This window comes from Echiichthys vipera (assembly GCF_963691815.1).
Source record: "Echiichthys vipera genome assembly, chromosome: 14".
Lineage (NCBI taxonomy): Eukaryota > Metazoa > Chordata > Actinopteri > Perciformes > Trachinidae > Echiichthys > Echiichthys vipera.
Genome location: NC_139839.1, coordinates 3640435 through 3664184, shown reverse-complemented (window position 1 = coordinate 3664184; position 23750 = coordinate 3640435). Strand labels below are relative to the sequence as shown.

At 48.4% G+C, this 23750-nt stretch overlaps 1 protein-coding gene across 1 annotated transcript in view; it reads left to right on the top strand.

The window, feature by feature from the left end:
- Window positions 1–23084, top strand: part of tmem132e (transmembrane protein 132E) — a gene marked incomplete at its 5' end in the record, with an annotated part of 154192 nt that extends 131108 nt beyond the window's left edge. The window contains 2 exons of the mRNA XM_083927561.1: window positions 14876–15070; window positions 21709–23084. Coding sequence (XP_083783687.1) covers window positions 14876–15070; window positions 21709–22779 — 1266 coding nt within the window. The 3' untranslated portion in view covers window positions 22780–23084. The remainder of the gene's footprint in view (window positions 1–14875; window positions 15071–21708) is intronic.
- Window positions 23085–23750: the final 666 nt, after the last annotated feature.

The window sequence follows — 23750 nt, the reverse complement described above, 5'->3', positions numbered from 1 at the left end:
TTTCGGGTCAAGTCTAGTGCGTTTGACCAGTGTGAGTGCAACCGCTCCGCGCATAACTGCGGCATGCTTGCGGTCCACGGCCCGTTTGGGAGAGGTGGGCTTTTGAAGAGTGCGTTTGCACAAGCACAACGCCTACAACGGTTCTGAGGTCATTTCCTGTGCGCCTGTTGGGACGTATAAAAAAGAAGGAGGGACCATGCGCGGACATTTAACAACAACAACAATGGCGGCGAAAGGTTCACGTTGGTGTGATGCGGAGGTGGAGTGTTTACTGCAGATTTGGTCGATGAAAAGATTCAAAAACAGTCGACAAGACGCACAAAAACTCAGAGGTCTACGGAAAGATTTGTGAACAAAGCGACGCATCGCGATGACATCATCAATGCGTGTGACGTGTTACGGCGTGATGACGTATAGGCAGCAAGAAGCATTCTCCGAGGCCCAGGTAGTGTGAGTACAAACGGGGCTGGGGCGCGGGGGGAGAGGGAGGGGGGACAAGTACCCTAAAGCACGGGGCACGGTGCGGACGCACAGTGGGAGTGCGCACCTGAGTCTGATGCTCTGCTCGTTATCAAGCAGCTGATGCTCGTCACAGTTTGATTCTTGTTAGACTCAGGCGTGTTAGGGTAGGGAGGAACCTAAAACATGCAGGACAGTGGCTCTCCAGGACTGCAATTGCCCATACCCTGTTCTAGACGGTCATTTGATGGTCTTTTTTTGGACGCACGCTTGAGGATTAATGCATGAATTCAGCGTCCCCATGTTAAATTTGACAGGTATGTATAATTGAAGACACAAAAGGAAAAACAACTGAGGCTTAAAGATAAACTATAAATATAACAGATCTTGTGTCCTGTGGTTACATGGCAGAGCGACAGTTTTCTAAGAATTCACCAAACCTGGTGGGAGTTGGGGGTTTTAATCCCGAGGATTACTGAACAATAGCTGCTTCTGGAAAGTGAAAAGCCAGACTTGGACAGAATTCATTGTCCGTCCTCTGAGCGGAGATTATTTAATGAATATCTGCAAACACTAGCCAGCTGTCCAGAGAGTAAAGCAGCAACAGATTTGGGTCTAATCTACAGAATCTTTCATCTCGCCGGGAAATTAAAGTTCAATTTACAGGAAAGAGGAGGTGAAATCAAACGCTCAGCTTGGTTCGTACGACAGCTATGACTCCTAATTCCTCATCAGTACCTCTCCACATCTGAGAGAAAGAACTACTTACGGACAACTTACTACTACGATAGTTTGCTGCTGCAGAATAACCTGAAAAAGCATCATCCTGGTGACTTCTACGGTACTTTTAAGAGATTTTATCCTTATTTCAAAAGTGTTATGGCTTAAACTCGTAGGTGAGATACATGTGTGTTCACATATGTTATTCAATTCAATTCAATTTTATTTACAGTGTCAAATCATAACTGAGGATATCTCAGGACACTTAACAGAGTAGGTAAAGACCACACTCTATGACTTATTTATGATTTACAGACCCAACAATTCCCCCGTAGAGTACGATGGCGTTGAAAACCTTCACTATAACAGACAGGAACGTCAGACAGACCCAGCTCTGTGGAGGACGGACGTCTGTCTGCACCGGAGAGAGGAAGAGAAGGAGAGAGAGAGAAAAGACGGACAGATGGACAGAGAGAGACAAAGACAGAGACAAAGACACTTCCAGTAACTATAATAACATCTATGGTAATGTGAATATGACTTATTGATACAGCAGAATAGTAGAAACAAGCACATCTACGGTGATAGATTATAACAGCAGCAGGAAGCGTCATGCAGGTCCACGGCAGCAGGCGCCACCACCACCATCAGCAGAGACCTGCAGGACGACAAAGCACAAACAACTCCGCGGAAGAAGTTGAATTAGTAACATGCGTTGATGAGACATGAATCATACAGACGGAGAGGAGAGAAGCTCAGGTTCATCAATGACTCTAAAATCACCCGTAGGTGTGAATGGTTGTCTGTCTCTGTGTCCTGTGATAGACTGGCGTCCTGTCCAGGCTGGGATCGGCTCCAGCCCCCCACAACCCCGACAGGGACGAGAGGTTGAAGATGAATGGATGAATGAATGTTTCACTCCCATTTTCACCAGAAGCTTAAATCCAACATCCAAGAATATGAATTAAATACAGGTTCAACATGGATGTAAAGGCCTCTCCTGCTAATTTACTTTCTGTAGCTGAAGATACACGCGTGAGCACATCATTGTATGTCACTGCAAACACATTCTGACGTTACAGCTTTTTAACCAAGACGTCAATGTTTGGGCAGCATCGCTCAGGAGGAGAGAAGGTTCCTGATTCGATCCCCAGCTTTAACATGTCGCAGTGTCCTTGAGAAATACACTGAACCCTTAGCCGCTCCATCTTGGCACCTTGCACGGCCGCCTCTGCCAACAGTGTATGAACGTGTGTGTGTGAAAGGGTGAACGCTGGCGTGTGTTAAACGTGTGCTCCGAGCGGTCAGTAGACTAGAAAAGAGCTGTTTAAATGCAACTAATTCCCCGCGTCTTATAGCCGAGGACATTTGTCTCGTGTCATTCCCCTCGTGTCTGTCTCTCCACACTTCGATCTGCCTAATAAAGTTAAATATGCCCCCTAAGAAAGTCACACGTTTATTGGAGGGACTATCAGCACGAAGGACACAAAGCTTGTTGTGCTCCGAGGCTCGGCGGCGGAGGAGTGCCGAGGTTTACTCTGCAGCTGTTGCACCCACTTTACTTTGCGGTGTGGGGAGCCGTGCGATCGGCTGAGAGTTTATTGCACGGTAAAAGTCGCAGGCGAGGGTCATGTTTTCATTTACGAGGTGTGTTACATTTGTGTTTCATCAGTTCATCCTCTTGGAGGAGAAGCACTTTGTGTTTTGTGCAGACAAACGTAAAGAGGCAGGATAAACCCCGACGCTCGTCAGTGTTAATTACACCGATGGAAGCTCTAATGAAAAACGGCCGTCATAATGCTGCTGCCTTCATCTGGTAGACGTCCGAGTGTAACCAGACTAAAGTGATCCGTCACTTAGGGCGCACTCACACTGTCCTTCCGCACCGGGCCAAAACAGATTTTTCGGGTCAAGCCTAGTGCGTTTGACCAGTGTGAGTGCACCCGATCCGCGCATAACTGCGGCCAGCTGGCCGTCCACGGCCCATCTGAGAGAGGTGGGCTTTTGTAGAGCGCGTATGCACGTGTACGAGCACGAGCCTGCGCACGTGTACGAGCACGAGGCCTACGACGGTTCTGAGGTCATTTCCTGTGCGCCTGTTGGGACATAGAGAAAAGAAGGAGGGACCATGCGCGGACATTTAAAACAATGGCGGTGAAAGGTTCACGTTGGTGTGATGCGGAGGTGGAGTGTTTACTGCAGATTTGGTCGTTGAAAAGATTCAAAAACAGTCGACAAGACGCACAAAAACTCCGAGGTCTACGGAAAGATCTGGAAACAAAGCCACGCATCGCCATGACGTCATCAATGCGTGTGCCGTGTTACGGCGTGATGACGTATAGGCAGCAAGAAGCATTCTCCGAGGCCCAGGTAGTGTGAGTACAAACGGGCCTGGAGGGGGGGACAAGGACCCTAAAGCCCGGGGCACGGTACGGAAGGACAGTGTGAGTGCGCCCTTAAGTCCAAAAAAATAGAGCTTTCTCCTGAATAATACATTGTTTTTTGTTGGGAGTTTACTTTCTCTCTTTCTGTACACAGATACCGTCCGACGCTGTTGACTGGTGCGGCCTGTTACGTCCTTCATACGTGTGCAGAATATTACATTGAGTCTAGAAAACAGCAAAAGGTTTTACAGCAGCGACCAGGCGCGTCCTGTTTTCACCTTGTGAGTCAGCGTGTCTGTCCGTCTGCGGGCGGATTTTGTTACTGCAATAACATCGCAGTCATGCAGGGATTCAAACATTAAACTTTACAGTCGGGGAGTTGAGATCAAAATGAAGGTTGGTTTGAAAAACGGATGCGGTCCGAGAAGGGCGCTGGAAGGAGAAGGGTTGAAACTAGTGAAGAGGCCTTGGCACCCCATTTTACGGCCCTGGCTCCATAATAATAACTTTATTTGTATAACACAGGAGTAGGCAATGCTGGTCCTGGAGAGCCACTGTCCTGCATGTGTTAGGTTTCTCTCCGCTCTAACACACCTGAGTGTTATCAGGCAGCTGTTGCTCGTCACAGTTTGGTTATTGTTAGACACCTGAGTGGGGTTATGAGGGTAAATTTGAGTGTAAACATTATTATTTATGAATACAAATCAATTGAAATAGGAATGTGTCTCTAAGTTGGCGAGCGTCGCCCCTCAGCTGCGACCTAATCACAACATATCTGATGTATAAACAGTGTGACAGCGTGCAGCTCAATAATGGGATTCCTGTTTGAATGATCATTTTGCTGCATGATGGATTTTGGAGAAATTGTTGACACGGTGGTGTGGTGGTTAGCACTGTCGCCTCACAGCGAGAGGGGTTCCTGGTTCGAATCCTGGCTTGGGCCCTTCTGTGTTGAGTTTGCATGTTCTCCTCGTGTCTCCGGGTTCTTCCTCCCACAGTCCAAAGACACGCACATAGACACGTTCATTGACGACTGTGATGTGAATGGTTGTTTGTCTCTGTGCCCTGTGATAGACCGGCGTCCTGTCCAGGGTGGACCCCGCCTCACGCCCGTTGTTAGCTTTTTATAAGTACAAGTCCATTTAGCATGTAGTACCGCTCGCAATGTACTGAATGCATTAATTACTTTTTCCCCAAATATAGAAAAATATCTATTTTTACAGAAATGCATAAGAACCCAAAGAAGTTCCATCAGATGGAGCCGTGCGTGTATCCCTCAAGAACAAAGATGAAGCCGCGGTACGCACTCGTACGCGGGCTGTCCCGAGTGGCGCGGAGAAAGTTTGACTCTCAGAAAAAGTGTTTTTGCAGTAGTGTGCTGGGTTTCACATGTCACACACACACTGTTAGGATTTCCCACCAGTCTCCCAATTAGTGGGAACGACACACACTCCGTCTGCCGCTGTTCAACTTTGTAATTTAGATACGTGGATTTAGTTTTTGGGTTGCGTAACATCGCGCGGAGTACAACTTTAACTCTCAACCAGCAAGAGTTTCTCTCGGTGTGATGAAAAAACGTCGGTTTTGAGTGTTTTTTTTTACTTTTATCTGTGGGGTTTTCCGTGCATGTGTCAGGAGGTGACCGGTCTTCCTCACGTGTGCTTCTGCTGCAGGAACACATAAAAAACTGTGTCTCTGACTTTCTGTTGCTCTGCACAGCCAAAGTAGGATTCATTGAATGCAAGGTTTGAGGGGAGGAGCCCAGAGTGTAGCAATGGAGAGGATAATGCAGCGTGATGCGAGTAATATGCACGAGCATGAGTGAGTGCTCAGCCGTGTTCGGTGGAGAGAGTCTGCCGGTCAGTGTCGATCTGCTGCTTGGACTCCTCATTGATCTCCTGTTTGCTTTAACCCTCCCGTTCTCCTTGCGGTCAATTTGACCCCTTTCATAGTTGGACATCTTAAACACACGTCATTTCTTATTCTTTATAAATTCCCTAATTTTATGAGGACAACTGGGAAAACCGTAAATTGACATTGGCGTTGTTCCTTCGGGGTTAATTTGATCATTTTAATGATTTTAACATCATTATCATCTATTTTACAATTCAAATATTTAGAAATGTTTGAAAGTGTTTGTTTTTCCTGAGGTCCAATTGACCCTGAACGCAACACGCGCTACTCACCTCGATAATGGACGTTGCTTTCATTCCAAATATTATAAATAACACAAAATAATACTTATAAATAATATATTTACTTTAAAACACACGCAAATATCCTTCATTCCAATTTTAGATCAATTAATATTTCCGTGTTATACTGGAGGTATTCTGGAGGGCGCACTCACACTGTCCTTCCGGACCGCGACCCGGGCTTTAGGGTACTTGTCCCCAATCCCTCTCCCCCTGCGCCCCAGCCCAGTTTGTACTCACACTGCCTGGGCCTCGCGCAAATGCTTCTTGCTGTCCATACGTCATCACGCCGTAACACGTCACACGCATTGATCGCGTGTGTGTGGCTTTGTTTACAAATCTTTCCGTAGACCTCTGAGTTTTTGTGCGTCTTGTCGACTGTTTTTGAATCTTTTCATCGACCAAATCTGCAGTAAACACTCCACCTCCGCATCACACCAACGTGAACCTTTCACCGCCATTGTTGTTGTTGTTAAATGTCCGCGCATGGTCCCTCCTTCTTTTTTCTATGTCCGAACAGGCGCACATACCGCTACCGCCGTAGCGCTCGTGCTCGTACACGTGCGCACGCTCGTGCTCGTACATGTGCAAACGGCTCCGCTAAAGCCCATCTCTTTCAAGCGGGCCGTGGGCGGCTGTTATGCGTGGAACGGGTGCATTCACACTGCTTAAAGGTACTAGGCTTTAGCTGAAAAAACGGTTTTGTCCCGGGACAGAAGGACAGTGTGAGCACGCCCTAAGAAGCTGTTTGGGATGCTGTGTTTCATTTAGTCAACAAACACACACAGAATACCTGACATTAACACTTGAGTAACATCTTTGATTAGGATTTCCTGGATGTTTAAATTGCTGGGGTCAAATTGACCGCGAGGATAAACGCTGTTGGTCACATTTGAGGGGAACAGGAGGGTTAAGCATCGGTGAAACGGTGCTGCGGCTCCCTGCGAGGGCCACCGACACGACGCCGCGCACGGCTACACACAACCGAGCGCTCGGTGGTGACTGATGGGCGAGCTCCCGGTTTGAAGAACATGTAAAGTGTGACTGCTTTCGTGCTTCACTTCACTTCACCCCCCCCCCTCCCGCCTGCAGCGCCGATGACAAATTCAACCGGGAGCTGAGCCGGAAGGAGCGACACGACTCCGGCTGACTTCACCTCGCTGGCAGACAGAAACGCTAGACATGCAACACATTCATCATTCATTACCGGTTGTACTCGCGAATCAATATTCATCCCACATTGTTACATTTTTGTCCAAATAGCTCTGTTCGCTTTCAGCGCTCTGGCTTTTCATATGGTAATCATCTCTCACCGTGAGAGGGGGGAGGAAGTGTTTGCTTTCACCAGCCCGGTCGACAGAAGCCCTGAGATGTGACACAAAATAAAGACGTCTGGTGAAAACATTTTCCAAGACTGATCTTAAAAAATTCTACCTTGTGTTCGTAGCTCGAGAACAGACGGACAACAAACCTCTGTGACACAGGTGGGAGGAAACTTCTGTCAGAAAATTTGCTTTTGTTTTGTCTGAGAAAGAAGTTTTGCAGGTGAATCATTTATTTTTATTCTACTCCATGTTCGAGCTCAAAGAGCGACAGAAGAACGTTACTTCCTTCAGTTCTTTGCGTCGTAATTTGGTGCTTCAGAGGAATTTTTGAAAAGAATCAAGGGCGACACGGTGAAGTGGTGGTTAGCACTGTCGCCTCACAGCAAGAGGGTTCCTGGTTTGAATCCCAGATGGGGCCCTTCCGTGTGGAGTTTGCATGTTGTCCCCGTGTGTGCGTGGGTTTTCTCCGGGTTCTCCGGTTTCCTCCCACAGTCCAAAGACGTGCAGGTGTTCGGTTCATTGATGACTCTAAATCACCCGTAGGTGTGAATGGTTCATCTCATCTCATCCTCAGCCTCTTATCCGGGGTCGGGTCGCGGGGGCAGCAGCTTTAGCAGGGGACCCCAAACTTCCCTTTCCCGGGCCACATTAACCAGCTCTAACTGGGGGATCCTGAGGCGTTCCCAGGCCAGTGTAGAGATCTAATCTCTCCACCTGGTCCTGGGTCTTCCCCGAGGCCTCCTCCCAGCTGGACGGGCCTGGAACACCTCCCTAGGGAGGCGCCCAGGGTCTGTCTCTGTTCGTCTCTATGTGTCCTGTGATAGACTGGCGTCCTGTCCAGGGTGGACCCCGCCTCACGGCCGATGTCAGCTGGGATCGGCTCCAGCCCCAATACAACTCAAACTAACTGATAGAAGAAAATGAGGCAATCGGAGGGAAAATGAAAAACCAAATTGCAGCACTTCATCAGCAAATACACCCTGGAATACATCACACACACACACACACACACACACACACACACACACACACACACCACAAATTGATTAAAGTCTGGGAGAAAACCTTCCCTCCTGGGTTTTCATATTTAATGTGACAAAAGCTTGTTTGAAGCTTGATTTCCTTCTGCGAGTGCCAGCACTTCTCTCCCCCCGGTGATGTTTCAAAAATAGAAGACGGCGTCGGCGCCGACTGAATTAATGATAAACCGTGACCATTGATTAATAATTATTTTGGACACAGTTAGGACCGTGTCACTGACCTCTAATCTCCATCCAAGTGTGACCTTCTTGCCTCATCGGGCGCCTCTGAAGCCGGGCAGAGCTCCGACGACAGTGGTGGTGGTGGCAGGAAGACCCCTCGCGCTGCTTTCTTTATTAGAGTAAATTAGTAATGAATCACCCTCGTGCGTGAACCATACATTAATAATAATAGCCTGATTTTGTGCACAAGCCGCGATGATGAGGACAAAGGAAAATAGAAATGCAAAAATAGCGTGTTGTCAATATTTTAGAGACCCCCCGAAAGCTTTCGCAATGAGGTTTTGAGGGGAGGTGGTGTGTTAGTAAGAGCGGCCCGGCTCCCCTGAAGTTCACACCCCCGCACATCTGGGGCAATTATTAAAATAACTAAGTTACCTGAACGTTCAGTAGCATCAGTCGCATCCTACAATCAAACTATTTTCAGCTTCAGACAATCAAAAAATTATAATTTCTCTGATCCCGTTAGCTAAACTCGCCCTCAACAGACATTTGAGTTATGAATTATACAGTACGTCATCTCATCCTCAGCCTCTTATCCGGGGTCGGGTCGTGGGGGCAGCAGCTTTAGCAGAGACCCCAAACTTCCCTTTCCCGGGCCACATTAACCAACTCTAACTGGAGGATCCTGAGGCGTTCCCAGGCCAGTGTGGAGATCTAATCTCTCCACCTGGTCCTGGGTCTTCCCCGAGGCCTCCTCCCAGCTGGACGTGCCTGGAACACCTCCCTAGGGAGGCGCCCAGGGTTCATCCTTACCAGATGATCCTGAACCACCTCAACTGGCTCCTTTCAACGCAAAGGAGCAGCGGCTCTACTCCGAGTTCCTCACGGATGCTGAACTTCTCCCCCTCTCTCTAAGGGAGATTCCAGCCCCCCTCCTGAGGAAACACATTTCAGACGCTTGGACCCACGACCTGGTTCTTTGGGTCCTGACCCAGCTTTCATGACCACAGGTGAGGGTAGGAACCAGGACTGAGCGGTAGATCCAGAGCGTTGCCTTTCAGGCTCAACTCTGTATTATTACATATTGTGAATACGTCTATTTTTATACCAATAGCAGCACCTCGGCTCAGACACAAGGGTTCTTGGTGGCTGCGGAGCGTAAAGGAACTTTAAAGGCGTCTTTCGTGAGGAGACATCGTGAGACTCACTCTGTGCACTTCTAATGTTTGCTCCTGGTCTTTCTTCCTCCACGTTCAAGCATCTCTTTGTGTTTTGGCAACTGTGGGCGACCGCCGCTAAGAGCCATCATAGCTATAAATATCACTGGGTACCACGCGTGTCCCAAATTGTGTGTGCTTGGTTGCTTATTGATTTATAATAGAATATGCTCTGACCGCTTTTGTTTGTCCGTCTGCATGATTATGGGACAGAGCTACTGGCCTGATTTCATGTGTGTGTGTGTGTGTGTGTGTGTGTGTGTGTGTGTGTGTGTGTGTGTGTGTGTGTGCGCGTGCGTGCGTGCGTGTGTGTGTGCGTGTGTGTGTAAATTCATCACAAAACAACAGTAGTAAGTAAGAATGTTTGAAATGAAACATGTTGGGACGTAGGTTTTATTTAAGTGTGTGTGTGTGTGTGTGTGTGTGTGTGTGTGTGTGTGTGTGTGTGTGTGCGCGCGCGCGAGTGTGCGTGTGTGTGTGTGTGCGGGGAATGAACGGACTCAGTGATCAAAATAAGGACATTTAAAACACTAAAAACAGTTACAGACAACAACAGGAAGGTAATTCATTCTTAGGGACTCTTGAAGCGTCTTCCAGTGAGTTGGGGCATTAAAGCGAGGTCGGGAGCAGGGACGGGGTCATGACCCCACCGCTTTATGACCCCGACCCCATTTGGCGTTGCGGCTGCTGTGAACCCATCACAAAAAGACTCTAGTTGCTGCTGTGTAAGAGTCCTTTCTGTCGTGTCTAAGGTTCACATCCCACCACCTACTTTACCGTTGTTGCGTCTGTGAGTCGTGGTCTAGTGGTCATCCATCCATCCATCTTCAGCCTCCTGTCCCTGTCGAGGTCACAGGGGGGCTGGAGCCGTTCCCAGCTGACATCGGGCGTGAGGCGGGGTCCACCCTGGACAGGACGCCAGTCTATCACAGGACACATAGAGACGAACAGAGGCAGACAACCATTCACACCTACGGGTGATTTAGAGTCATCAATGAACCGAACACCTGCACGTCTTTGGACTGTGGGAGGAAACCGGAGAACCCGGAGAAAACCCACGCAGACACGGGAAGAACATGCAAACTCCACACAGAAGGGCCCCAGCCGGGATTCGAAACAGGAACCCTCTTGCTGTGAGGCGACAGTTCTAACCACCGCACCACCGTGCCGCCCGTTCTAGTGGTCCTTCACAATAAAAGTCCTCCTACGCTACTTTCATTCACTTTCATTGAATGGGACCATCTGACAATCTGGGAACGGGGGCGGATCTGACTCTGAGTGCCCTTCTACTTATTCTATTTTACATTATGTTCCTTAAAGTAATCTGAAGGTTAAACACATGCGTGGAGCAGGTGTCCGTGGTGTTTGAATGCCTCCAGCACTGATTCTGCTGTGAGTTTTTCTTAAATATCCCTGACATTGGACTCACGGCAGCTCAGGCATAAATGCCCCCACACGATATGAGTTTCATCAAGGATCATAACCCAGAACAAGATTAGCGTCTGTGCTTGTGTTTTCCTTTAGACGGCGAGCGCGTGCGGTGGTGGCGGTGCATTCTTGAAGCGTGTTTTGACATTTGTGCGTCGTCGCCAGTATTGATTTTAAATAGTATGAGATTTTCCTTTTAGTCACAGCAAAGAAGGAAGGTGAAAAAGCAGAAAATCAATTGTTGGTGAACAGTTTTTATACTCACAGACTTCAGTGGGGTTTATGTTTACAAGTGTCTCTACACAGAACACTCATCTTTCTTCCTCTCCATCACTCCATCACTCCATCACTCCATCACTCCATCAATCAAGCTCATGCAGGGTTGAAGCAAAAAAAAGCTTCAGTTCTCATCTCATCTTCAGCCTCTTATCCGGGGTCGGGTCGCTGGGGCAGCAGCTTTAGCAGGAGACCCCAAACTTCCCTTTCCCGGGCCACATTAACCAGCTCTAACTGGGGGATCCTGAGGCGTTCCCAGGCCAGTGTGGAGATCTAATCTCTCCACCTGGTCCTGGGTCTTCCTGGAGGCCTCCTCCCAGCTGGACGTGCCTGGAACACCTCCCTAGGGAGGCGCCCAGGGTTCATCCTTACCAGATGATCCTGAACCACCTCAACTGGCTCCTTTCAACACAAAGGAGCAGCGGCTCTACTCCGAGTTCCTCACGGATGCTGAACTTCTCCCCCTCTCTCTAAGGGAGACTCCAGACCCCCTCCTGAGGAAACACATCTCAGACGCTTGTACCCGTGACCTCGTTCTTTGGGTCCTGACCCAGCTTTCATGACCACAGGTGAGTGTAGGAACCAGGACTGACCAGCTTCAGTACTCTAAGGGCGCACTCCCACTGTTCCTCCGTCCCGTGCCCCGTGCTTTAGGGTCCTTGTCCCCCCCTCCAGGCCCGTTTGTACTCACACTACCTGGGCCTCGGAGAATGCTTCTTGCTGCCTATACGTCATCACGCCGTAACACGTCACACGCATTGATGACGTCATGGCGATGCGTGGCTTTGTTTCCAGATCTTTCTGTAGACCTCGGAGATTTTGTGCGTCTTGTCGACTGTTTTTGAATCTTTCCATCGACCAAATCTGCAGTAAACACTTCACCTCCGCATCACACCAACGTGAACCTTTCACCGCCATTGTTTTAAATGTCCGCGCATGGTCCCTCCTTCTTTTTTCTATGTCCCAACAGGCGCACAGGAAATGACCTCAGAACCACCGTAGGCCTCGTACACGTGCACACGCTCGTGCTCGTACATGTGCAAACGTGCTTTACAAAAGCCCAACTCTCTCAGACGGGCCGTGGACAGCCAGCTGGCCGCAGCTAGGTGCGAAGCGGTTGCACTCACACTGGTCAAACGCACTAGGCTTGACCCGCAAAACCTGTTTCGGCCCGGTGCGGAAGAACAGTGTGAGTACGCCCTCAGAGAGTTTTTGATCCGTCATGCAGCTTGATCTGTGATCATGAAAAGTTTATTCATGCAACCATTTCCTATCATGCCTCAGGCGCTTACACACACCCTTGTATACATGTGTGTACGTATGTTAGTGTGTGTGTGGAGAGCCAAGTGAATCATAACTCTCCTCTCTGGCGCATTAATCCATCACATCCAAACAACATGCAAATAAAAGAGGAACCTGACTGCAGAGTTTTGTCTCCGCGTAAGTTTGTTTTCCTCCTGCTTCTGCGCCCCGAGGCATTTACCAGCGTAAAGGATTCCTTTCTATCCCTTTATATCATTTTCAGCAATACCTGTTGTGACATCACAACACTTTGCTGTGATATTAATGCAGCGCGCACACAGTAGTACACGCAGTTTGTTGTGCGCGGATGTATAAAGCCAAATATCAAGGGCAGAGGTGCTGTAAGGGAGACTGGCTCTGACACGAGTACAGAGAGGCTTTCACGCAGCTGACACCACGACTTAATTGTTTCCCATCATTACCCTCCGGAGGAGAAGAGGACATTAGCGGGGAGAGTTATGCCATTCTTGTAGCTGCGCAACACAAAGGTTGACAACAGTCGTCAAGCCGTCCAATTAGTGTGAACTATCACGGAACGAATGTCGTAACACGGGGAATAAAGGTCTCACTGAAGGTGAGGAGGGAGGGAGGGAGGGAGAGAGAGGGGGGGAGAGAGAGAGAGGGGGGGGGGGGGAGACAGAGAGAGACAGAGAGAGAGGGAGGGAGGGAGAGGGGGGGTAGAAAGGGGGGGATGAGGGAGAGAGAGAGGGGGGGGAGACAGAGAGAGAGGGAGAGAGAGTACTGCTTCTCCATAAAAAAAAAATGAGTCTTAATTAATATATTTTTAAAATTTGACGGGTTTGACAATGACTTCCTGTCCTGTTGTGTTCCCATGGTAGCAGCCAATAGCGTCAGGCGTTGCCAGTTGCCAGGGTTGTCTGTTGTTGGGTGCAGCTACTGTAGGCTGGCACTGGGTGAAATGGAGTTACCCAATCCTGCAGCTGCTTGGGAGCCTCAGTGAAGGGGGCGTTCTTTGTCCCAGCAGCTGAGTGAGCGGAGACGGGCAACAACCAGAGTCACTATAGGCCGAGCATTCATTCACATTCACTCCAACGCCATTCAAACGCACGCCCACATGGCTACGCTTCTCCTTGATGCTAACATCACTTTCATCTGCACTTAGCTGGAGCAGCTAACGCTAACGGCTAACGCTAACTGTCAGTCAAACTCCTCTAACCCTTGTTTTTATGGTGTGATTTTCTGGAGGGGACGGGTTCAAACAGGCTCCGGTCTCTTGTAGGCTACTAAGCCGGGTCTGACCAACCTGGCAACCCCACTGCTTTTAAATATATGTTGTTGTCACGATTACGATCTTGAGACACTAGTTGTCGGTGTCCTGCTCATTTTCCATATTAAACCTTTAACCTTTTCTTGCTCAGTTAAGTTCTTTATCGTCTTGATGTCGTTGGTTTTGCAGCTTGTTTTCAATCCTTTACTTTCCTGACTTTTCTATCGTCCGTACATAAGGACGCGCTCGTAGACCCTGACTTAACTACATTACCTACGTAATTTTACTTCCAAATTAATACTTTGACTTCACAGGGACATAAATAGCCATCATGCTTTATTAGTAGTAGCAAAATGTACATATATATATACATTTCTTATTCTATTTCATGCATTATTTCTATTAATGGGCGTTATTGTTAATTTAAGTCGTTAAGTCTTTCTATTCGGGGTGGGTGGGGGTGGGGGAGGGCAGTAGTCTTGATTGGACTCAGACCTCCTGTACAGGCTGCTGTGATTTCTCCTTTCAAGGTTTCAGTCAACGATGATTGGGGGGAAGTGTGTGAGAGCACCGAACCCTTCGCCGCTCAAGCACAGCACACTTCATCTGACACAGATGAAGGTGGCAAAGATTTCCCCGTCTGACTCTCGAGCACGAGGCCGCCACTTTCGCTGAATGACTCTTTACTCTGCTCGAGCCCCTCGTGACCTCTGCTCGCAATCGCAGAGTGATGATCTTTCCAAAGCAGCAGAGGTGCAGAGGCCCGTCAAAAGACCGGGATTACCTGAAGAGACGAGGCCGGCTTTAAAATCGCTTTTGAATTTCGTGTGGTGACACTCAGACGGGCACGAGTGCCGCTGCGACTGTCACTCTGGCAGCGCCGCAGTGGCTGCTCAGCTTGTGCCTTGTCGTGCGGTCGCTGATGAAATCCATCTCGAGTGGGTTTCTGTTCCTTCACTGTGATGGACAGAGAGGCATCGACGTACGGATCCAAGCAACTGGAACAAACAGCAGCACATAGCACTTTAATCCAAAATTGCCTTGTCAAAGGCTTTTATGAGCTTCAGAGAAACAATAACGCCGTCGTCTGTCCTGGACTCAAACCGTCTCCCTCTGTCGTGCGTCTTCTCTCCCCGCAGGTGGAGTCTCCGCTGGCAGTGGATGCGATGCTGGGGGAGTCCGCGTTCTCCGTCACGGACGACAAGGTGTCCATCACGGAGATGCGTGTCCACGGCATCTCGGGCCTGACCCTGTCGCTGCAGCCCAGCCCCGGCAACAGCCACACCATGGTCGCCAAGGCAACCGGCATCCAGACACTCACAGCTCCCAAGCAGGTAACTTTGATTTACGGTCATTTGCTGCTTCATATAAGAGGTGGAATTGAATTGAATTGAATTTATGAATTAATTACAGACGCGTCCAAAACAGAACACAAAATACAAAACTATGCAAAATTAAAATAATTCACAAATAAGAGGAAGAAAACCTGTAACATCATGTAAACAGTGAACTCTGCCTGAAGGAGCAGGAATTTATTTAATCCCCTTTTTCACAATTCATAATTGCTGTAATCTGTATTATTTATCTACTATACTCTATGTGCAATGTGTGAATCTAACTATACGATAATACATCTTATACGATTTTATAAATAACGTATAATGTCTAAAATATATCATATATAAAGACTGTAATGTAATGTATATGCGTACATATGCAACATCCATAGAAACACATCTGTGGGGCGACTGTGGCTCAGTGGATGAGTGGGTTGTCCTCCATTCGAGAGATTGGCGGTCCGATCCCCAGCTCACACGTGTAATGTGTTTACCTTAGTGAGTAGATGTAGAAGTGATTAGGCATTGTGGTCACAATATTTCAGATTTTCATATATGAGGAAAAAAAGGTGAACCGATAAAAAAACTTTTTTTCCTCGAAATCAGAAACAACTTTGTGTTTGTGTGTGTGCGTGCGTGCATGTGTGTGTGTGCGTGCTGAGCGTGCTTGCGTGTGTGCGTGCTCAGCATGTGTGTGTGAGTGTGTGTGAGTGTGTGTGCTGAGTATGGTTGTGTGTGTGTGTGCGTGTGTCAGTGTGTGTCTGTGTCAGTGTGTGTGCTGAGTATGGTTGTGTGTGTGTGTCCACGTGTGTGTGCGTGTGTGCATGCTAAGCGTGTGTGTGCGTGCGCGTGTGTGTGCTGAGCGTGCTTGCGTGTGTGTGTGTGTGTGCGTGTGTATGTGCTCAGCGTGTGTGTGTGTGTGCTGAGCGTGTGTACGTGCTCAGCGTGTGTGTGTGTGTGTGTGTGCTGAGCGTGCTTGCGTGTGTGCGTGTGTGTTTATGTGTGTTTGCGTGCGTGTGTCTGTATGTGTGTTTGCGTGCATGCGTGCTCAGCGTGTGTGTGTGCCTTGTGAGAGTGTGTGTGCGTGTGTGTGTGTGCGTGTGTGCGTGTGTGCGTGTGTATAATGGGGGTTCTCAGTGACAGAAACCTTTCATACGGCCCATTATTTTCAGATTCCCACGTTAAAAAAAGAAAGTCACCTGCACTAGTCACTGTGCATCTTAGTCTGCAAAACACACAACAGCATCGAACAAATATGCAGGCGGTACCACGACACGCGCTGCATATTCATGAAGGCTGTGTGTGCGCTGATGGTAAATGTACCCGCGGTCTACCTGAGGTAAATAACAAGCGCTGGAGCTGGAGCGACTTAAAGCAGAGTCTGAACCCGGTCCGCCCCGTTTCACTGGAAACAACCCTCCTAATTGGGGACGGTAGTCCGTCAGTGCCGATGTTTACTGTTGTCAGCGGCAGTAAACATAATGTTCTGGACTATTCTGAGGGAAACAACACATCATAAGCCTTTGAATCTCCGCCGGATCAGTGTGTGTCAGAGAGTTTATATGTGTGTGTGTGCTGGACACGCACTGTTTAATGTAACATTTCATCTGCACAGTTACTCCCTCAGTGTGCCGGACATCATGAGGCGCCATTCAAGGTGCAACTTTCTCATTTAAATAGAATTATAATAAATAAGAGGTCTCACAGCGAGAAGGTCTCACAGCGAGAAGGCTCCAGGTTCGCATCCCAACTGGAGTTTGCATGTTCTCCCCGTGTCAGCGTGGGTTTTCTCCGGGTTCTCCGGTTTCCTCCCACAGTCCAAAGACGTGCAGGTGTTCGGTTCATTGATGACTCTAAATCACCCGTAGGTGTGAATGGTTGTCTGTCTCTGTTCGTCTCTATGTGTCCTGTGATAGACTGGCGTCCTGTCCAGGGTGGACCCCGCCTCACGCCCAATGTCAGCTGGGATCAGCTCCAGCCCCCCCCGACCCCGACCCCGACAGGGACAAGCGGTTGAAGATGAATGAATGAAGAGGTTAAATAATGTATTAGAACTGTGTGCCTGTGCAGTATAAAAATTATATATATGTACCCAAGATAAAGGCTTAGAAAAGTGATAAAATACTGGTGCATGCGTTTGCCCAACGTCAACCATTGAAAGGTGAACGGGTCGGGGTTAGGCATCGAGTTGAGATGGTTAAGGTTAGACCAGGGGTCTGTAACCCACGGCTCTTGGGCCTCACGCAGCTCTTCAGCCCCTTTTCAGTGGCACCAGAGCCAAGGTCAGCAGCCCCTGTCCACAGCCTGATGACTGTAGGGACAAAGCACCTCCTGTGGCGCTCAGTCCTCGAGCGCAGCGCCGTTAGCCGCCCGCTGTGGCTGCTGCTCTGCTCCATCAGGGTGCGGTGGAGGCTCATGAAGCGTCCGGTGCATCTGGAGATCATCATAACTTCTCTTATTTCTTAATAGGAGAGAATATGTCAGAACATCGCTGCATAAGGCCCGGGTGTTACACACGCGTCTGTGTTGTGTTGTATCTGATCGTACACTGCGTAGGTGTGTATTGCATAGATACACACCCCTACCTCAGCTCTAAACGCAGCACCAGTGACTTCTTCCTAAATTCTAATACGGCGATAAACAAAGGACTAAATGCAGCTGCGTGTACACGTAAAGTCTTATTGCAGCTCTGTGCGCCTTAATTGCACTTAGTACTCAGTGTGTTCCCCTGGTTCTGTCTCCAGAGTGGTACAATAAAGTTTATTTGCAAATCCCCTCAGCGGCTCTATATCAACAAGCAGGCGCTAGATTCCCTTCTTCATCATAAAATTATTTCCCAGCTAAATCTTTTAAGCTGCAGCCAGCGTTGTTAGCAAGGGCACCAGATAACGGCAGCTGCAGCGGATGAATGAGTGTCCTCGGTGCTGTTTTATTATAACCTTCGTATTTTCAGGCAGGCCTGGTAAAATACTTCTGATACGTCCACATTAATTTCCCCAAAATTGATTTTATTGCTCGAGTGAAGTGAGAAGAAGAAGAAAAAACATTCTCTTTGCCACAGTGTCTTCACGCGGGAGCACGGACCTCTGCGAACCTCCGCAAGGAGTTAATTGGCAGCCCTGCTTCACCTAGGGAGACAGTGTGTGTGTGTGCGTGTGTGTGTGTGTGTGTGTGTGCGTGCAGTGCCTTGCTCCAGAGCACTCTTGACAGTCACGTGAAGGAGGAGTGTGTGTGTGTGTGTGTGTTTGTGTATGTGTGTGTGTGTATATGTGTGAGTGTGTGTTTGTGTGTGTGCAGTGCCTTGCTCCTGAGCACTCTTTGAAGTCGCGTGAAGGAGGAGAGTGTGTGTGTGTGTGTATGTGTGTGAGTGTGTGTTTGTGTGTGTGCAGTGCCTTGCTCCTGAGCACTCTTTACAGTTGCGTGAAGGAGGAGAGTGTGTGTGTGTGTGTGTGTATGTGTGTGTGTGTGTATGTGTGTGTGTGTGTTTGTGTGTGTGCAGTGCCTTGCTCCAGAGCACTCTTGACAGTCACGTGAAAGAGGAGTGTGTGTGTGTGTGTGTATATGTGTGTGTGTGTGTGTGTGTGAGTGATTGTTTGTGTATGTGTGTGTGCGTGTGTATGTGAGTGAGTGTGTGTGTGTGTGTGTATGTGCGTGCTTGTGTGCATGCGTGTGCAGTGCCTTGCTCCAGAGCACTCTTGACAGTCACATGAAAGAGAGGTGTGTGTGTGTACGTATATGTGTATGTGTGTGAGTGTGTGTTTGTGTGTGTGTTTATGTGTATATATGTGCGTGTGTATGTGCGCTTGTGTGTGTGTGTGTGTGTGTGTGTGTGTGTGTGTGTGTGTGTGTGTGTGCGTGCAGTGCCTTGCTCCAGAGCACTCTTGCAGTCACATGAAGGAGGAGTGTGTGTGTGTGTGTGTGTGTGTGCGTGTGCATGCGCGTGTGTGTGTGTTCCAGTCCTGCTCTGCCCTCTCATCGACCTGCACGTCTCTAAAAAACGCAGCGACGACTGCATCGGGCACCAGCGAGAGAGAGAGAAGCGAGCATTAAATTCCAATTTTTCTTGCTTTCCGCTTCTCGGCCACCTTGAAATTTAATTATTGTAATGTATTGTCCTAAGTGCTCTCCAAGGCCGGGCCGTAAAAAGGCAGCCAATTCCTCTGCCGGCGAAGCTCTCAGAGGAGCGCTGCTGCTATTTCAAGCCATTTGATTCTGTTTCACAGGAAAACTTTCTAAATGTCCTCTATTACTCCAGAAATGAATGAAACGCATCAACTATGGACGGGGGGAGAGTTCCACAATCAAGGTCTCTTTGCATTATTCTCCTTTTCCGCAGCGCGAGTCTTTCAGTACTTGACAGATCAGCGCGGACCATTTGCTGTTTGCTGTGACTTACTCACTGCTTACTGCTTAAATGAGCAACTTAATACGGTATTTATGAGTCTGGGTGGTAATGTTACATCTCAAATCAATGCAAATGTCTCTCATAATAAGCCTAGAAGAGGGTTTTTCTCCCCCCCCCCCCGCGTATGCATAGTTTATAATCCGAGCTGTTTGCGCTCAATCCACATCCGCATACGTTCCCCGATGCCGTAAAACACAAATCAAAGAAAATGCGGGAATCAAAGATTGGGGAACTTCGTCCTAACACACACATTGCTTTATGGAAATATGCGGAATACATTAATTGTGGAAAATTGCGTGCTGATGTTTTGGTAAGCAAGACGCACGGAATAATATCGACTCGGTGCAGAAATCCCTCTGGGTCTCGTCGGGGTCTTTGAAAACCCGGTGAAAAAACGTCTCTTTTTTAGCAAAACTTTGCCCCAGACTGAAGGAAATCCACTCCTCCGCAGGCATAACTTCGTCCTGCACTGGATGAGCGCGGAAAAACCATGCGGCGGTTGTTTTGTCGGTGTTGAAACACCCCCTCGTCGCCTTCGTTCCTCCTCCCTGTGTCAGCTCTTTTGTAGCAGAGTCAGCTCATAAAAACAGATACGCCGTATTCAATGTATTATTTAAATCATCCATATCAAAGGCTGTCTCCGCGCTGTCATACTGAGATGACAGAGGTTTGACTCTCAGCGGGACATCGTCACAACATAGAGGAGCGTTCGCGACTGCCGCATTTCAGTATTCATCCACCGCTCCGGAGAAGCAGGCGATTAATCAGGAGGGTTTTTATTTTTTAACCAATAACTGATCAACTGGTTAAACAGCAGAGTCCTGTATCGGCTCTGAGAGGCCGCTCACAAACGAGCAGTAATGTGATTAATCTGAATATGATCAGCCAATCACAGACATATCGGTATCTATCTGTATCCGCATACGTGTTTTCTGATATGATGTCATGAACGGTTCAGATATAACACACAAAAAGGGTGGACCCAATGCAGACACGGACACTGCGTCTGCTACAGGGTAAATAGGAAATACAGATGACGAGACGGTCGAGGGAAAAACAGGAACGAGGAGACGACGGACGGGAAACAGGAACACGGGAAACTACGGAGAAACAGAAAAACACACACGATTAGAGTAAACTTAACGACGGGGAGCGTGAAAACCACAACGAGAAAGGGAATGCCAATCCGGGGGAAATAGTTTACCAATGAAGGAATACAACGGTCCGGCGCTGCGTACCTGTCAGCCTAGGGTTTAAGGGCGCCCTCACACTGTCCTCCCGTGCTTTAGGGTCCTTGTCCCCCCCTCCAGGCCCGTTTGTACTCACACTACCTGGGCCTCGGAGAATGCTTCTTGCTGCCTATACGTCATCACGCCGTAACACGTCACACGCATTGATGACATCGTCTCGATGCGTGGCTTTGTTTCCAGATCTTTCCGTAGACCTCTGAGTTTTTGTGCTTCTTGTCGACTGTTTTTGAATCTTTTCATCGACCAAATCTGCAGTAAACACTCCACCTCCGCATCACACCAACGTGAACCTTTCACCGCCATTGTTTGAAATGTCCGCGCATGGTCCCTCCTTCTTTTTTCTATGTCCCAACCGGCGCACAGGAAATGACCTCAGAACCGCCGTAGGCCTCGTGCTCGTACACGTGCGCACGCTCGTGCTCGTACACGTGCAAACACGCTCTACTAAAGCCCACCTCTCTTAAACGGGCCGTGGATGGCCAGCTGGCCGCAGCTAGGCGCGGTGCGGTTGCACTCACACTGGTCAAACGCACTAGGCTTTACCCGCAAAACCTGTTTTGGCGCGGTGCTGAAGGACAGTGTGAGTGCGCCCTGAGTAGCAGTAGAAATAACAGTTAAAAACACGATGTTAGGATTAGATGCTAATGACTTGCTAAAGACAACCATGTGAGTTTTTGTTACTTATACCGACAGAAATCCAAATACCTGCGTGAGTGTTGGGGTCCTGTGTTGATGTCTAAGTGCTTCTCTTCTCTCGTCTCTATTGTCTCTTCTGTGATTCTGTAAATGGAGCTGCTGCGATGCAAAACAAATTTCAGACTTGCTCTGACAATTAAGTAATATCGTGTCGTGTGTGTTTACAGTGTGATCGGGCAGGTTCATACACTTCTGTCATGTTGTAACCTTTTTGAAGTAAAGTAATTTTGCTGTGTAAGGAAATCCGGTCTAAACTGTATTTTTCTTGTCCTTTTGTCCGACAGGAGGCCAGTTTGTCCGTCTGGATGCTTTTCAGTGACAACACAGCCGCCACTCTGACTTACTTTGATCCTAAAGACTACAATCTCAATGCCTCCACGCTGGACGACAGAGTCGTGTCCGTGTCCCAGGAGCCTCAGCAGCGATGGCCTGTAGTGGTGGCAGAAGGGGAGGGATCTGGCGAGATGGTGCGTTTAGAGATGACCATCTGCGAGGCCTGCCAGAAGACCAAACGCAAAAGCGTCATCGCATCTGCTGCGGTTTATGTCAAGGTCCGCTTTGGCCCAGAGGAAGATTCTGAGGAAGAGGCAACGACTGAGGGGGAGATAGAGCTGGCGCCCATCACCAGGCGTCCAATCATTGATCCAAACATCAGTGGAAGAATTTACGAGACATCTAATGAGCAGCCTGCCAGTGTCCCCATTGATTACACCAATTTCCCAACCATTAGTAACCAGGAGCGACCAACAGAGAGTGATGAAGAGGAGGAGGACGACTTTGTGCATTCACCTCGTAACATGACCGACCTTGAGATTGGCATGTACGCTCTGCTGGGAGTGTTCTGTTTGGCCATCTTAGTCTTTCTCATTAACTGCATCGTTTTCGTGCTGAAGTACCGCCATAAGCGGATCCCACCCGAGGGTCAGGCCAACATGGACCACTCCCATCACTGGGTATTCCTGGGAAATGGCCAGCCACTGAGGGCCCAGTGTGATCTGTCACCACAGCAGGTAGAAAGTCCCAGTAACCCTTTGGAGGGTGTACAGACTTGCTGCCATGGGGACCACCACAGCAGTGGCAGTTCCCAGACTAGTGTTCAAAGCCAGGTTCACGGGCGGGGTGACGGCAGCTCTGGGGGCTCGACGAAGGAGAACGGCGAGGAGGCCAGTTCACCCACCTCCAAGCGCAAGAGAGTCAAGTTCACCACCTTTACCACCCTTCCAACAGAGGAACTGCCCTATAACTCCATCCCCATTGCAGATGAAGAGGACATTCAGTGGGTTTGCCAGGATATGGGCTTTCAAGACCCGGAAGAACTGCACGATTATATGCGCAGAATAAAAGAAATAGCCTGAGATAAGAGGTGCAGGGTGAAGCACAGCTCTCAGCTTTCTAAAGAACGTTCCTTTCTATTTTTCTCTTTTTCACCTAAGTGAAAGATAATTTTTCACAGACTAAAAGGCCAACTGTCGTTTTGGTTCGGGTGTGTTCATTTATTTTGCACAGTGCTGTAATCTCATACACGCTCACACAGAAGAGAACGCAAGGAAGCCAAAGACTTGACCGGAGGATCTCAATCACGAGAGGAATCTGTAAATCTTGGCTACAGGAAACAGGTTTCACTGGAAAACTGAGTCATGGCCAGATGTGAGAGCTGCTCCAGCTCTCTTATTTTCAGGATTTGAGTGGAGAGAGAGCCTGACACGGACAGGAATGTAAAAGAGGTTTGGTGTTAGCTGTGTTTTTGCTGGCTCAGTGGGACTCTGCGGTACTGTACCTACTCCAAACGAAGATGCCTTTGATGAACAAAAAACTGTCAAAGACTCTCATGGAAGCTATTTTAAAACATCATTTTGTTTTTGCCAAAGTAGAAAAAAGTGTTCTTTTAACGGCGAAACGTTCTTCATTGGTGTTCTTGGTGCAGCACACTCATGATTTGTACTCATGTTCATTCCTTACATTTTTCTACATTTCATAGGTAGACAAAAGCAGTGCCCTACTACTAGTCCTGAACAAATCTAATGCCTTATTAAAAATGGTCACAGTTCACTTGTTATATCAGCGAGGACACCCTGTTTTCTCACTCCGGCTCGAGACAGTGTAGTGAGATGTAAAGTACTACAACTGAACTCCAGCATGAGGTAAAATAAGAAGATAGCTTGTGTGTTGTGAGGGTCTCTAACGTTCTTTGCATGGAAGGGGATCTCGAGGCACAATCAGCAAATTATTTTCCAAATTTGTAAATGTTTGTATTGTAATTATATAATCATTCATACACAAAGTAAATATGTTATCATGCATTACACGCATGCCACGTCAGGCCTAC